General features: G+C 41.9%; 1 protein-coding gene across 3 annotated transcripts in view; it reads right to left on the reverse strand.

Annotated features, from left to right (window-relative positions):
• The window catches only part of Dner (delta/notch like EGF repeat containing), a 314,710-nt gene that overhangs the window by 163,344 nt on the left and 134,591 nt on the right, over positions 1 to 16,775 (reverse strand). For all 3 annotated transcript variants that reach the window (XM_087209350.1, XM_087209349.1, XM_004868010.3), the window contains exon 5: positions 4,918 to 5,063. In XM_087209350.1, coding sequence (XP_087065476.1) covers positions 4,918 to 5,063 — 146 coding nt within the window. The remainder of the gene's footprint in view (positions 1 to 4,917; positions 5,064 to 16,775) is intronic.

The raw sequence follows: 16,775 nt of genomic DNA on the forward strand, positions 1-16,775 counted from the left end.
AAGCACACTTGCAAAGCTCTTCAACATGCATCACACTGTGCTCTAATCCATGAGTTACATGCCCCACACGCTGTCCCCTGAGGCCTTCAGATCTTCCAGAGGCCCTGTCTTGACAGGCCAAACATGCCAGTCCTAGATCCCAAGGAAGCACCAGGCACAGGGCAGGCACTCAAGAACCCTGCAGTGACGTGAATTCAAATAATAACAGACACAGAGAAGCATGGGCATGAGTCAAAGGTCACATGTTCCACAAGGAAAGGAAAAAGCTACTGTACTTAGAGGAGGGAGCTACTTTGCACTGGGGTTACAGACTTCTTCCTGAAGAAGCCAGATTCCAGGCCAGGCTACCATCCAGCTGGGAAGGTGAGAGGGCAGGGGCAGACATGGATTAAGCTTCCACATGGGGAACAGCATGAGCTGAACCACAGAGAACAAGGGGGTGAGGGGGGCTCAGAAGCAGAAGGGGCTGCTTGTGTCTGCCCACCTCTCTGCTCTGAAATAAACAAATAAGATAGGGGAATTTACTACTGGGAGCCCTAGAAAACAGGCTTTTTGGAAAGCACTTTGTCAGGTACACACGCACAGCCGGAGGGCAAATTTAGGCCAGGTCTCTAGAGGCAGTGAGTCAAGGCAAGTCTCAGTAGCCAGCTCCAGCTTCCCATCCTGATCGCCTCAGGAGGGTGGCTTCCTCAGGCAAGACTTCTAGGGCTGCCTCTAAGGATGAAGGCCTGATCCCACTTGCCATCAATACAGATAGGAATACTTCATCCATCCTACCACTCCTCAGCATGTATCTTTTATTATTAACTCTATGGGGCCTTAAATGCTTAACAACACAATCCTTTGATAAAAAGATGTGGAGAGTTTTCTCCAGGAAGTCAGCATAAACAGGGCAAAGATAAGCATGTTCCCCTGGCCTCTGACTCTGACCACTGCCCACAATCTACTTTCAGGTCAGAGTCGACAGACTTCCCAGAGTGAGGAGTTTTAGAAAATGATTTTTGATCAAGACCCTCTGGTTATTCTCAGGAAACAAAATTTTTAAAACTCCTTTAGCCTTGAAGACAAGGCATTCAACTGGGTAGAAAGTGGGCCATACAGAGTTAAAAGAATGTACAAAATTTGTGATGATTAGTTTTATATATCAATCTTTCTGGGCCCAGATAATTGGACAAATGTTATTCTTGATATTCTGTGAAGTTGTTTTTAGAGAAGATTTTGTGTGTGTGTGTGTGTGTGCGCACACACACACAGGACTGAGGATTGAACCCAGAGCCTTCCCACTGAACGACATCATTGATCTTTTTTTATTTTTTATTTTGAGACAGCATCTCATTGAGTCACTAAATTGCCCAGGCTGGGCTTACACTTGGCAATTCTACCTCAGCCTCCCAGAGTGCTGGACTACAGGCCTGTGCCGCCATGCCTAACTGAGATTCATATTTAAATCAGTAGATTTTGAATAGTGCAGATTGCCCTGCATAACTTGAGTGGGCTCCTCCAACTAGTTAAAGATGGAACACAAGGAAAGGCAGACCACCCCAGGAAAGAGGGATTCTGCCAGCAGACAGGCTTCAAACATCATCTGCAACATCAGTTTTCTTCCAGCCAACAGCAGGTGGCCTTTAAATTGAACTGTAATTCTTCTCGCATGTTCAGTTTGCAGGCCTCCCCCATCAGTGTGGACTCACCAAGACTCCACAGTCGCATGAGTCAATCCGTCCATCTATCCTATGGTTCTGTCCCTCTATGAAATTCTTACTGACCCAAACTTCTTGGCCTTGAGAGACAAGGTCCATGGACTCTAATAACGCCCAAGCCAGCAGAAAACCCTGTGCAGACTCCTAACACTCACCTGTGGAACAGTTACAGGCTTGGTCACCAAATAAGGTAGTGCTTAGTACCACAACCATCTTGGTGACAAAGTTCAAAGAGAGAACTACGTAGTGGCCAACAGTCCAATTACTGTCATAAGGAAAAGGAAAGATCAGAATCAATCCTTGTGACAAAAGCAGTTTTCAAACGTAGGAAGCTCCTCCAATTTTTTTTTTTTAAAAAAACTTCCCAGAAAAGAGAAATATCTAAGAAGAGCAAGCTTAAGCTCTATCACAAGCCACCTATCAGCTTGAAATTGTGAAATATCCCCTCACCAAAGTACATCTGACAGGAAAGAAATAAGTTCCATTACCCAATGAGAGTGGTGTGGAAATAACAGAATTGCTTTTATTTTGATGGATGATCTAATAAAATGGTATAAAAATGATTAGAAACAATAAAATTAAATCACCAAATACAGTTCTATTTGTTTTGTGCTATGAGGTGCATTCTTGTATTGGACTATATAACCTCCAATTTTAGGGAACAATAAAAGGACGGAAACATGATGATGATAATCTTTTATTGCTGGCAAGCTACTTCCAAGCCGCTGTAACTGCCCTAACAACAATTCCAAAAGACCACAGGAACTCAAGCAGACACAAAAAACAGACCACCTTCCCCCATCCCCTGCTCTTGCCAGAGTGGCTCTAGTCACAGAGACTTTTCTAGTCAAGCTAGCAATGCCACCTATGGTGGTGGGTGTTGGAGTGAACGTCATGATTCCAGCCTGAACATTTGCTTAGACTCACTGAGGGGTAAATACACCGACCCAAATAAAATCACTGGCCACAATTTCCTTATGTTCACAGGAAGCAAACGCAGAATCAACAGCAGCAGAGACTCCACACTGTAGAAACAACTGGCGCAGAGCTTGGGGGTGGGGAGATGACAGCGCAGAAGGAGATGAGAGCTCAGAGGTACCCGAAGCTCCTCAAAGAAGCTGGGGCCCCTGATGAAGAGCCGCTTGCCTGGAAATGACCACTAAAATCAGTGTGGTTTCTTCACCCAACCTTTTGAGTCATATTTGCATGTTTGGCAAGTTTGCCAAGTTACCTGCCAGATGCTTCATACCTCTCTGCCTTTCTGACACATCAGTTCTGAGGTCCAGGCAGAGCCCTGTGGCTGCCGCTAAGTCCCCGGCCTGGCTGCATGCCACACCATAAACGAATTAAAGACCATGGTGACCACCTTATACATTCAAAGTTTCCCCAGCAGGGACAACCCTTAGGAAAAAACAAAAAAAGCTTCACTACATCTTACCCTTTTGACCGTCAAACTTTTCCAGAAATAGCCCTCTGTTCCTCATCCGGGACACTTCTCTTTTGCCAATATTGTGTCTTTCAGAGCTAAGTGGGCCTCCAAATGGTTTGTGGGGAACAATGAGGCTGCACTTGGGGAAGATCTGGGCGCCTCCTATTTCCAGCCACTTGGAAGCCCTCACACACTGCCACCTTGAGCAGTGGCTCTCCAAGTCCCTCACTCTTCATCCTTCCTGGGACCGATTTATCAGACAGGCTTCTCATCACTTCCTTGTCATTTCCCCAGTTTCGCTACCCCTCCCTAGCTTTGACTCGTAGAAGAATCCCTCACTCTGCTTTTCCATAACATGCATTGACAAATGAGGCTCTCTCTGGAGAAAGAGGCAAGCTGGTCCACACTGGTGGAGATGGGGCTCCAGATCCAACGGCCAGACTTAGCTTGGTAACAGCAGTGGCAAGCCAGGCCCTCTCCCCTTTCCACAAAGCAGGGACCTATCTTTGGCTTGGTTTACACCTTTGTTCCTTCTCAGACATTTAGCAGAAATTATCATTTCCACTACTCTCTTGGAATCCTGCCCACAGCCTGAGTCTCCTAGGAAATGGCTTACAGGAATGGTATATTTAATGGTGTATTTAATGGTGTATTTAATGGTATATCTTCTAGGGAATGGTATTATTTAAGCAATTGCAATTGCATACCTAAGACAAGGAAATCATGGGGTTTCCAAGATGCTAAAGGTAGTATTTAAAAACTTCCTCTAACACCCCTTTTGCCAGTTAACCTGTTCTCTTTTCTTATCAAAGTTCACACCGCTATTACCAAATGTGTCAAAGTTGCCATAAGAACGTATTGGCCATGAAAATTTGCCTATGCTGCCCATAAAATCAGCCTAAAGCAAATTAAATTCTTTTTCAAGTTTGAGACAGCCGCTTTTGATTAGCATTAACTCTAGTGGAAATATATATGTATGAACAGAGAGAGAAAAAGGTACTAGAAATGGAAGGAGCACATGGTGAGAGAAATGGAGGCCCTAAGGGACCAGGCCCCATAAGGAGCACTGTCTCGCTGTCTAGGGACCTCCAGGTGGGGCCTGCAATCCATCTGCCAGCGTGTTGGAAGGGAGCTATGGTGTTGGTCTGACTCCCAGACTCCTGTTACTAACCCAGAACCAGGAGGCAGAAGAGGAGACTGTGCTTGACCCCTTGTCCCATGTGACCTTCCTTGTCCCACACCCATGTGGCCACAACTGCCAAAGAAAAAGGGGAAGAGGACTCAGGTCTTCCACAGCATTTATGAGCCTGGCTCCACAAAGATCAAAAATAATGGGTCAGCTTGTCATCCCTATGCCTTCTCTATTCCTTCTGCTACTTTTCTCTTGTTTCTGTAACTTGGTTAACATCACTAGGGAAATGTGAAACCTCAGGAGGGAATTATCATATTTATAGGCAACAGTTCCAACAACTGATAAGTAAATGACTGTCCTTACCTTTTCTTTCATCCATTTCTCTTGATTCTACTACCACACGGGGGTACTACTTCATACCAAAGCAAGATCTATCACTGCATAATCTTATTTCAATTACTTTTAAAATCATATGGAGATTTATATAGCTATATATTACAAACTAATATACAATTGAAACCAGGAATTGGGAAGGCTTTTTCAGCAAATGTTCTTGGTCTCTCCTCTTTTATCCTTGCTTAGACACACAAGTACATATGTACGTAGGTATTTATTCATGTAAACACGTATTTAAAAGTTGCCAGGTGTCCCCTTACCTCTGATGGCTTCGTGGTGCATTTTCCCTTTCCTGAACACTCCAAGTCATTTGTACGGCCATCCCCCGGCACACAGGTGCTGGCCTTCACCACCAGAGTTAAACGCAAAGCCACGATAGATTTAGTGACAGAATCATTCACAAAACCTGAAAGAAAATAGGACAATAGGAAATGTAAAATAAAGCTTTACCAACAGTCATCCCACAAGACTATTGATTTCATTTAGGCAGCTTTTGAGTCTGGCCAAAAAAAATGGCAGTGAGGTGAAGGAATAAAACACAAGGCTTCAGTCCATTCAGACATCAGACTCTCCAAGCATCATGGGAAACCACCAATCTCAAGGGAAAGGAGTGCCAGGCACTTGAGCCACCATTTTATCCCCTTTGTTTTGTTCCTCCCCTTGTCCTATAAGGGCCACTCTGTCTCTGGAGCCAATCTCTGTGCTGGATCTTAGAATCCAATCTCTGCTTTTCAACCCGGTCTTCTCTCTGGAAGCAACTTGCCTCTGTCACTCAATTCTTCTTCCTCGTGGCTACTTTGCACACTTAAAACTGCTGGAAAAATCCAAAGGCCCCACCTTGTTATCAGCCCTCCCAGGCAGCTCTCTGTGCCTTCCTACACAGGCATGCAATACAGGTACACATTCTATACTGGGTTTATTAATGAACTTTTGCTTGGTCACCAATCTGACCTCACAATATCACTTTTATACACCTAGTAAAAATAGGTGGTTTTGGCCATCTGATAAAACAGGACTAATCATAGTTGAATATCGATTGCATTATCACTGATGTGTCATATTTGTCATTGGATGGATATATAGTATAATCATTTACAGCAATAAATATGGACTAAATTGGTGAATAAATATAGACTCGATAGAATGGAGAAACAAATAATTTAAGTATTTTGCATCAATGATTAAATAATTTCAGTAAGCAAGCATCTTTTTTCTAATAAAAATTCATGTTTAATTTTTTATTTCAAGATAAAATATTGCCAAAACTCACTAGTATGACAAGAAATTAAGTACAATATCCTCAGTGCTGTTCAAAAGTAACATCAAGTCTAACAGTCTCAAAATTATGAAGCCATAATCATAGATACTTTAATGACAAAAGATTTTTAGCAGTAAGGTGGTACCAGGAATCAATGAGGAAATATAGAAGAGAAAATAATTTATTTTAGAACAATTTAAATAAATTCCATTACCACACAAAACTATATTTGAATCCCTACCTCACACTATACATAAAAATAAATCTTGATGGCTTAAAGAGCTAACTGTGAACCAACACCTTTAAAATTTCAAGTGGAAGATACAGGAAGCTATTTCACTGATCTTGGGGTAAGGGATTTCTTCAACAAGAGACAAATAATAACCCATAAAAAATAAATCAATCTATTTAACCTTATCTAAATGTAAATGTATGCAAATACTCATTATAAACAAAGATAGCAGACTAGACACAGACTTGGAAATGAAATTTGCAATGTATTAAAACCTGTAACTAATTAGCTACAAGAATATAAAAAGAGTTCTTTTTGCCACTTGCTTTTTTCTCACATTATTTATATTTACATAAATATCAAAACCTACAAAACAGTAATAAGCACTATTAAATATACACATATGGACAATAAATGTATACATAAAGATTCATGGAAAGAAACAACCAACCTCAGAAAAAGGAGGTTTTGGGGCTGGGGATTTAGCCCAGTGGTTCCGCCGCCTGCCTCACAAGCGGAAGGACCCAAGTTTGATCCCCAGTACCAAAAAAAAAGGAAAAAGGAGGTTTACTTCTTTTAAAATAATATCCAAAAATGCAAGAAAAATATTAAATATTGTCCATAAAGAAGTCCTCTATTCGTTGACATGGTTTTATATGTATTTTAAATCTTTTATAGCGAATTTTTTATTTATATTATTTATTAAATTTCAAGCAGCACAACACCAAACAGGCTTTGACAGGTTAAAAAATACAGTATCCTGACATCTAGAATACACAGACTCAAAAAGCCTCTGTACTTTTCTAATGACAGTATTTTTCCCTCACCATATCAAATCCTTTCTTGTGATGCACACATGCATGCAGAACTACATTTATTCTCATACATATGTTTCATTAAAATATTAACAATAACAGAACCCATATTAATTAATCTTGCTTTCATGACAACTAGCATCATCTCCTCAACTGATGGTCACTTAAGAACATGTTGCTTCTGTTGACAAGAAATTAGCAACTTTCCAAATAACTTTCCATGTTCTTAATTTAGAATTTCTTGTACCTTAGGGTGTTGTGCATTCCTAAAGCCTATTATTGCAGATGTATTTAAAATGCTGCTTGATACACTAGCATTCATTTCTCATACTTTTAAATGCTAAATGGAGAGCAATGATGGAACAGAAATAAAGCAGGCTTTGAGTCAAGGGATGAAAGGAATTCATACTTTCAAGGGTCTTTGGGCTGGAATTCCAAGGTGTGATAATTCCTAGAGATCCCTTTGACACCAGTGGGGGGCAGCAATGCTGGTGACATCTTCTACCTCCCACTTCTGGTTTTTGTTGTTTTTTGGTACCGGGGATCGAACTCAGGACCTTGTGCTTGCAAAGCAGGTGGTGGAACCACTGAGCTAAATCCCCGGCCCCGTACCTCCCACTTCTAAGAGCAGTAGGAAGTGAGTCTCTGGGTTGTACCTCTGTACTGTATTTTTCTGAGCATTCTGTCAAGCCTTACTAGAGCTAAGCCAATTCCCCACATGCTATGCAGGATTAGGAGTCAAGTGTCCCTTCCCAAAGTCAGAGGAGTCAAATAAAAGGCACTCATTAATGAAGAGAAGGCCTGGTGAAGACATGGTTTCAGGGGTACCAAGCATGAGAATACACAGGAGCAATATGGATGAAACCAAAGCACAAGGATAAGATCTGAAATGGAACAAACCAAAAAACTAAATACAGATGAAGGGAGCCCATCAAGGAAGAACCCAAAGGATCATCCTAAATGAAGGCCTGATGTGTTCAGCCTGCTCACATTGGCTGTCACCCAATCCAGTTGGGTTCCTGAAAGGGTCAGGTCCTTTAGGAAAACATCCTGTGAAAGACCATAGATGTCTTCCTGAATTCAATCTCTAGGGTGTATTCTAATTTCTCCTGTGAGCCATGTACTGATTGGGAAAATGAAAAACTGTCAAACAACTGTATTCATAGTTGTTTAGGGTTCATTTAAGCCCCAGGAAACCCTCAGGCCCCATCATTGAGGCTTTGGGATGAGGAAGACATGGTTTAACTTCAACCAGCCTTGAATGCCAATAAACTACTTGTAATTAGTACCTTGATTATAGAGGAGAAAGACTCCTACATTACCCATAAACAGGTATGTAAGACAATGGGTGAAAATGATTTTAGACAAGATTCTAGATAAACCATGCCTCTGAGTTCCAGTTTGTTATGCATTAAGCAGGGACCCAAATAAGGTGACCATAGAATTTATTCTCAAAATGAGAACTGTTTAGGGCCAGGGATTTAGCTCAGCGGTTTTGCCACCTGCTGCACAAGCACAAGGACCCGAGTTCAATCCCCGGTACCAAAAAAAAAAAAAAAAAAATGTGAACTGTTTAGAACAAAACGGAGTGCTTTTTATAATTACACCAAGACCGACCGTAAGATAATATGGTCACCCTACTCCTGATATCCTAAGGAGTATCTGGGACTAATGAACAAATTACTACCTTAATACCAAGGAGAGTTTTAACAGGCAGAAGATAGATTCAAAAATTAATTCATTCAATTCATATGTATGAAAGTCATGATGGAGAATTAATGAAAGTCAGAGAGAAGTGGAGACACTCTTCAACTTCAGATGTGGCATTAGGACAAAAAGTCCCCCTGGTGTCTTGGTAGACACAGGTTCCATAGGTCTGAGGCAGAGTGGTATTTTATGTCCACATAGAATTGGCTACTTTCTTCCTAAGATTTCCTATTGAAACCTTTGTTGTGAGTTGGCTTTGGGAAGGAAGGTAATGGATGGTTTAGGCAAAAGTGTCTCTTCAGTAGCACTTCCTACATCTTCATCAGAAGCCTGCACTGTGTAGAAACACAGTTCTCATTCAAGTTCTCCAAACATTTCTTCAGTGCTCCCTTTTCCTGGATACTCCTCCCAGTCCAGTTCGGATCTCACCACACTCACGAGCTTCTCCTTAGTGTTTCAGCCCAGCCTGAGCTCTACTGTGTCTGCCCACATTCTGGTACACCTCCTGCATCTGTCCCTGATTATCTTCTGTCTTGGATAATTTCTTATCATGCCACCTTTGCTGGAGCTTCCTTGATGGAAGAAACAAGTCTTAGTCAAGTGATAAGAGGTCAAGACACAAGTACATATACTATGGTCAGAGCAACAAAGATAATTCCCAGAAAGGAGTTTCCAGAACGTTCTATCATCCACAGTGTCCACTGTGAAGAAGTGTTTACTTGAATGCACAAATTCCAGTCTACTAAAATATAAGTGCTTATCACCTTAAAATTGACTACCTTTAGTAAAGAAATGAAGCCTGACAGAATGTCGGGATGCCACCAGAGGTCTTATTCCAAGTAACATTTTACATATAAAATAAGAGATAAAATCAGATATCCATAATTATAGAAATGCTTTTCAACTGGGTCAAATGAAATACCTTTGCTTTGTTCTCTAGTTTCACATTAAATTATTTTTAAAAGCTATATCATTTGTTTGCTCACTAAGCATTAAACCACATCAGATTCTATGAGTACTCTATATAGAAGAGGCTTCCTTTCAAAGGTTATTTTGCAAATTCTACCAACTATTAAATTTAGTTGTCTGGCAGTAATTCAAACAAACACATAGTGTAAAATGTACAAAGTGTAGTTTTATAGATGATTGGCTTCCATTTCCCCAATAAACAAGTACTGAGTTCACTTTATAAACAAGGCATCATCTTGGGGTACAAAGATGAGTCACCCTTGGTTTCTGCCACTCAAAACTTCAGTCAAAATGGTTCTTAACTAGTGCTGAAACTAGTAGTTTCAACATCTTGCAGGGGCATTTCCTAAGTACATATCCCCAGACTCTCGTACATGTGACTGGAAATCAGTGGTCTGGAAGGGGCTCCCGGCCAGTGAGTTTTGAAAAAGATTTACAGAGTAATTCTGATGTTTCCAGTTAAGAACCATGGATCTAGCAGAAAAAACAATCTAAGTCACATAAATAATAGTATTATTAAGGTGACAATCATCATGAATGAGAAGTATCCATGTGAGTGCCTGGAAGTACATTTTATTCTTCTTTGAAATCTAAGTAACTGATATTTAGACAATGGTTATAATCCCAAACTCATCATAAGTTGTTCTTGGAAACAACTCTTGCAAAGATGTCTATGTTAGCTTTCTTTGCTTAAGAAGACCATGAGTATTGAGGCCTTAAAATCCCTTATAAATCTATTCATGAAATTTGATCTCTCCCAATTAAATGTCTGAATCAAACTATGAATCCTGGACAGTATGGCAAGCTTAGCAGCCATGGGACTCTGGCTGTCTGAGGATTGCACTGCCTGTTGGAGGCTGGATAATACCTGTGGATATCGTCTTTTACCTATTTAAAAATCATCTTTTTAAATAAAGAACTTTCTCTCTTGTCCATATTTATGATCCCTTTTGATGAGGCAAATGAGGAAAGGAGCTTGCTCAGATTTTAAATTTGTAATGAAGGCATTTCCTTAAGTGTAACTGAGAATTTCTTAAATCCACATTCTTCTCTGTTTTGCAACAGCACACATTACCATGTAATTCCTAATTATGCTCACTAATCCCCTAACTTGAGTCCATGGGACCAGCATGTTATCTCCAGCAACATCTGTTCACAGGATGAGAACTGGGGCTGGGGGCTCCTGCAGAAGAATATCATTGCAGGATCCCATTCGCTACTCCCCGTGATGATGTCTGGGGGAAACGCCCGGGTTCCTCCTAGGGAAACATTTAACTTCATTAAACGGCAGCAGGGGCAAGCAGAGTGGCCCCCAGGAAATTCCTCATGCTCTCAGTAGGACCTGCACCCCTCATGGGGGGCAGGAGGAAGAATGTGAAATGAAATAGAATTCATTCCAAAGAAGGAAGTTCTTTAGGGCTTTGTAAGTGATCATTTGAGAGTTGTTGAAAAGCCAGTCTGATTTCTCTGACATCGCTCTCAAATTGATGGACACTTCTAACGCACTTATAAGAAATGCAGAGCATGTAGGCACTATTTTTCTCTTCCTTAGGGTGGGAAATCAATATATGCAGCATAATTCCTCATACAGGCCAGCACAGAAAGACTCATCCTCGCATTCAGAATTCTAACATCCACAGGCCATGCAAAAGCTGAAGAGGAGGGGTGTGGAGCTTGCTGTGGCGACATTCTCAGAGCTGCTTCCAACAGGCCTCTGCCAGCACCTTCACCGACCATGGTCTTTCCACTGACTAAAGAACCCTGCTGCATGGGAGGCTGCAGAGGGGGAGCACCAAACAAAGCCTGGTATAAACTGAAAGCAAGAAAGAGGAACAGAAAGAGGAAAGCAGGGAGCGGTGGTATGCACCTGTAATCCCAGCGCTTTGGGAAGCTGAGGCAGGAGGATCACAAATTCAAGCCCAGCCGGGGCAACTTAGTGACTTAGTGAGACCCTGTCTCAAAATAAAAAGCTGAAAAAGGGTGGGGGGTGTAGGTCTGTGTGGAGGCCCTGGGTCCAGTCCCCAGCATGAAAGAGAGAAGGGAGAGAAGAAAACAAGGAAGGATAAAAGGAAAGAAGGACAGAAGGAAGGGAGGAAGGGAAGGAGGAAGAAAGGGAGGGAGGGAGGATATCTATATGTTTTTTCATTAGGGAGAAAAGGTAAGATTTCTACAACATAAAGAACATTAAAAAACTATATCAGACCTTTGACAGTGTTAGCATTAAAGTGGGAGTTCCGCTGCCTGCCTCACAAGCGCAAAATCCTGAGTTTGATTCCCAGCACCAAAAAAAAAAAAAAATCACAATATTAAAGTGGGAAACTTTGGTCCTTAAAGAAAAACATCTCATGGAATCCACAGAGTTTAAGGCAACATTTTACATTCTGGAAAAGGAAGGAAGGAAGGAAGGAAGGAAGGAAGGAAGGAAGGAAGGAAGGAAGAGAGAGAGAGAGAGACATGGAGGGAGGGAGGCAGGCCAGGAGGCAAGGAGGGAGGGAAAGAGATGCCGAGATGCTATAGGACTTAAGAGATTTACTTCTGTCACACAAATCGGGTGATTTCTCTAAACACTTCAAAACTGTAATGGAGGAAAACTGTAATGGTTTAGATCTAGGATGGGTTTAGACATGGGGCTTTTGGGAGGTGACTCAGGGATGCGGCTGCTATACTCATCCGTGGATTAATGAACTGATGCGTTTATAGCTAAATGTGTTGTTAGGAGGTGGGGCTTGGTTGGACAGAGCAGGTCACTGGGGCTGTAACCTAGGAGGGCAGATATCCCTCCCTGGCTCCTCCTGGCTCTTTCCTGGCCACCATGATGCAAGCAGCTTGCCTCCGCCAGACCCTTCCAGTTCTACCCTTCCTTCTCTGGAGCCAGCAGGTCACAGACCAAAAACATGAGCCTAATAAACGTCTCCTTTAAATTACAGGTGTTGAGTATTTTGTCCCAGCAATGAGAAAGTCACCATGACAAAGCTTTTGGCAAAGATTATCCAGGGGTCTGTTGACACCCTCAAGGAAGTAGTTTGATGACAAAAGCTGGGTTTCCTTCCCTCCCTCCATTTCTCCTCCCCTACTTCTACATCCCTCAACACATAAATACACACACTCTGCTCTTGCCTGCAACTCCAAAGGGTGCTCATTAACACGGTAATGAGAGGTTCTGAAATCATTACCATCCTTTTAAACCAGCGACTTTCCCGAACCGGTCTCCCCTGGTACAAAAAAGAAGTAGAAGACGGTCTGGTCATTATCTTAGGAATGCAATGGTCAAGCCTCAATTAAGGCATACAGAATGGTTGGCTTCAGGCCATTAACTGTTTATTTTACTGCTTGTCTTCTTTAATATTAACGTTAAAGAGTCTTAAATTGACTTTGTAGTTAACACCTCATTGGGATAACTAGCAAATGAGATTTGCATATCTCATTATAGTCAATTGGCTAAAGACCATTTTCTTTTCCTGTTAAAGGGAAAGCATATGTGGAAAATGAAAATTCTGACCGTAAATCCTTAACCAGTAGGTATTTGGAAACAGACTGTGCCAAGTTTTCCTGTTAAGACTCAGAGAATCTTTGGTACCAACTTATAACCTATAAAAATTGTTCGCCATCCAAGAAGTCCTGTGGCTGGGACCAGATAGGCAGGGAGGGTCTCAAATGTCAAGCTGGAGACCCAGGAGCCTTGCATTAACCTGGTCACAGGAAAGGCAGACACTTGTGAGCCCCACGGCTCCTTCCACAGCCGCAGGGGTGACAATGCACACCTGAGCCCGCCTTTAAGAAGATAAGATGAAGGCTGATGCGAAGCTTCAGAAGCCAGGCAGGATTCCCTTGGGTTTGTGGCCCAATTCTTGTAGTCTGGGAAGCAAAACTTGAGAAATACATTGTCTTTTGACAACTTTGTCCCTGTCAGGGCAGGGACAAAAACAGACCTTGATCCAGGCAGCCAACTTGAGCCAAGACCAAATGCAAGGCAGCACATTTTAATAAAACAGGACTTACTAATGCCTCCTGATCACGGGACTCAGGCCAGACCAGGGGAGGGAGGCAGTAAGCGAGGACATAAAAGGAGGTCAGGACACCCATGTGTTTATACCTTGTGGCCACATCAACCACCAGGTCTTTTTATCTTTTCTCAACAATTCTTCTGGGGTTTTTTTTCCCCCAATTTCCATCTCAAAGGTTGTTTGTGGCAGTTGCTTACTAGCTTGCAAGTCTTGATGCTTGAAGAGACAAATTGCTTTCTGTAAAATTCTCCCATATAGAATACCTCATTTCCTGTGAGTTTTGAGAACACTATGATCAAAAGTGCTTTCTGAATTAGGAGACACAATGGCACCTAACAGCAACAATCCAAACATTTTTACTTTTGTCACTCACCTAAATCATCAGGTAGATTATTCTTAGCCAAGTGACTATGGAAATTACATGGTAAGTAATATTATTTGCTCTAAGGGAAAATATTGTAAGGATAAAGTGAAGATATTCAAGAAAAAAAATACAATCATCTTGCTATCATCTGAAGATAGACTGAGCTGTTTCCAACAAAGGTTGCTGTCAAATGGAATGATCTTAACAACCACCTTCCCACTTTCTCAGCATTTCCACAGCATTCTTCATTTGTTCATCCTGCAGAAAAAACTGAGAATCCAACAGCAAAATACAGGCTTAAAATTTAACCCTAAATGTAGGTAGCGTGCCCTGCCTGGGTTGGCGTTCTATTCATCTCCACAGGAAAGTGCAGAACTTCTCCCACAGGGAGGGTGACCTGCCTGAGGTGCTGGGTTTGGGCTGTTTCCTTGCAGGAAGCTACTCACCCTACCACACTCCTTTTATTAGGCAGAATTACTTGTCTGAAGTCAAACCTGAGAATCCGAACTCTTGCTGGTGGCCCACTGAGAGCCTCCATTTTCCCTGCCTTCTTTTAATCACAAAATGTAGGATTTTTGCTGGGAACTGGGCCACCTAGGAAAAGATTCCCCATCTCCTCAGGGACTCAGCGAAATGATGGAGGCATTTCCACGCTGCACACATATGAGGACTGAGTATGCATCTCCCTTCCGCCTGCCTCCTTCCTGCTGGCTGACATGCTAACCCGGCAGTGGTTGAGGGCACAGAAGTTCCCAGCCCAACCTGGACCAAAACTACCTCTAGACTGTAACATGAGGGACAAATTAACTTGTAACATGTGTAAGGCCCTGCATTTGCGCTATCTTTACAGCACCGTTACCTGTACCCTAACCAATACAGGCCTGCAGATGAGTCCTGTAAAACTATTTCCCAGGGCTGGGAATTTAGCTCAGTGGTTTCACCGCCTGCTATGCAAGCACAAGGACCTGAGTTCAATCCCCGGTACCAAAAAAAGTCACAAAAACATTTTGGGCCAGGGATTTAGCTCAGTGGTTTCGCAGCCTGCTTTGCAAGCGCAAGTACCCGAGTTCAATCCCTGGTACCAAAAAAAAAAAAAAACTATTTCCCATGTCACCTTATCACCCCAGCCACCCTATTCAGAAGAAATCATCATTTGGCTGCTACCTAGGGTCACAAACACATAATACTAACCTCGTTCCATCCTCCCTTCCTTTCTCACCCTTAGGATTTACAAAGCAAGGCTGATTATCAAAGTAGCTCACATTCATATTGGATAGGGATGAGTGGAAGAGAATTGAGCATTTCCATGCCTCATAGATTAGTCAGTTTTTGGTTGCTGGGACAAAATGCCTGACATAGGCAAGTTCAGGGAGAATTGCTTTATTTTGGCTCAGAGTTTCGGAGGTTTAAATCCATGTTTGGCTGGCTCCAAAACAGAACCATCATGGTGGAGAAGCCTGGCAAAGGAAAGCCATTTACCTCCTCACTCTTGGCCTCTGGGAAGTAGAGCTCAGCGAAGAGTAAAGAGGAAAAAACCAAGGACCAGATATAGACCCCAAACATACTCCAATACCCTCCCAGCGATGTGCTTTACTAACCTCCTTAGTGTGTTTGGGCTGCTAAACAAACTACCAGCAACTGTTGGCTTTAAGTTTATTTTCTCTGTGATGCCCAAGGTACCAGCAAATTTGGTGTCTGGTAAGGGCCCACCTCCTGGTTCATAAATGGCTACCTTCTCACCATGGCAGAGGCAGGGAGGTTATTCTCTGGGGCCTCCTTTTTATGAGCACTCATCCCATTTGTGAGGTTCCAACCTCGTGGTTTAATTACCCCCAAAGGCTCACTTCCTAATACCACAATTGAGAACACGGGAATCTGGGGGTGAGGGTGGACATAAACTTCCAGGGTAAAGCAGGCCCTAAATGGAACGTGCAGCTGTGTATGTCTGAGGGAAAGACTCTGGTAGTATGTTCCCTGAGAAAACAGCAACGCCATGGTGGAAACAAGGCCACTTACACAATTCCCCAACTCAGCTATCTCAAGTCACACTTCCGAAGTGTAATTTTCTTAAATGATTGGTACTTTTTTAAATTGTTGCTAGAATTTAAAACTAATGTCTAAATCAAAATATTATATCCATAATGCAAATAAATGGCTTTTACTATCTGCCCCTTTGAATAACTCAAGCCTGGGCTCTACATTTTACTTACAGTTGTGAAAAATATGTGAATAAACATTCATAGGATTTTAAAGATTTTTCAAAGTATAACAAGCAAGTAATATGGGAGCAATGGTAGTATAAGGACATGAGAGTATAAAATATTCAAATTATAAAATACTTTCTCAGAGCAAAATTTACAATTAGGCTTGTCAAATCTTTCAGTGTGCCTATTTTTGGCATTCATCTTCATACAGCAAAAATATTTTCTCATTGCATGTGAAAAACACCATAATTAGACACCTTTTTTAAATGTCAGTTCCTGAATACCCATTGGTGGAACATGGAAATTAATTTTCACTGCCTTTGAAATTTTGTGGGCTCCCACAGAATGCACAGTTGAAATTCTTCATTTATTTAATCTCATTTTCAATGTCTATCTGGTTGCCTTTTCATAATCAGTTAGGATTATATCACTTACTCTTCCATTGGTACACTTTCAACTCCTCAAATAAGAGCAAATCAATTGCTAAATTACTGCAGTACTCATGCGTAAGTGCCCAGCGTGTCCACTCATTAATATACAATGAATGGCTCCTGATTGATGGCAT

This window comes from Heterocephalus glaber, unplaced genomic scaffold (assembly GCF_053883595.1).
Source record: "Heterocephalus glaber isolate CG9 unplaced genomic scaffold, H.glaber_assembly_v1.0 deba00001004, whole genome shotgun sequence".
In the NCBI taxonomy this organism is placed as follows: Eukaryota; Metazoa; Chordata; class Mammalia; order Rodentia; family Bathyergidae; genus Heterocephalus; species Heterocephalus glaber.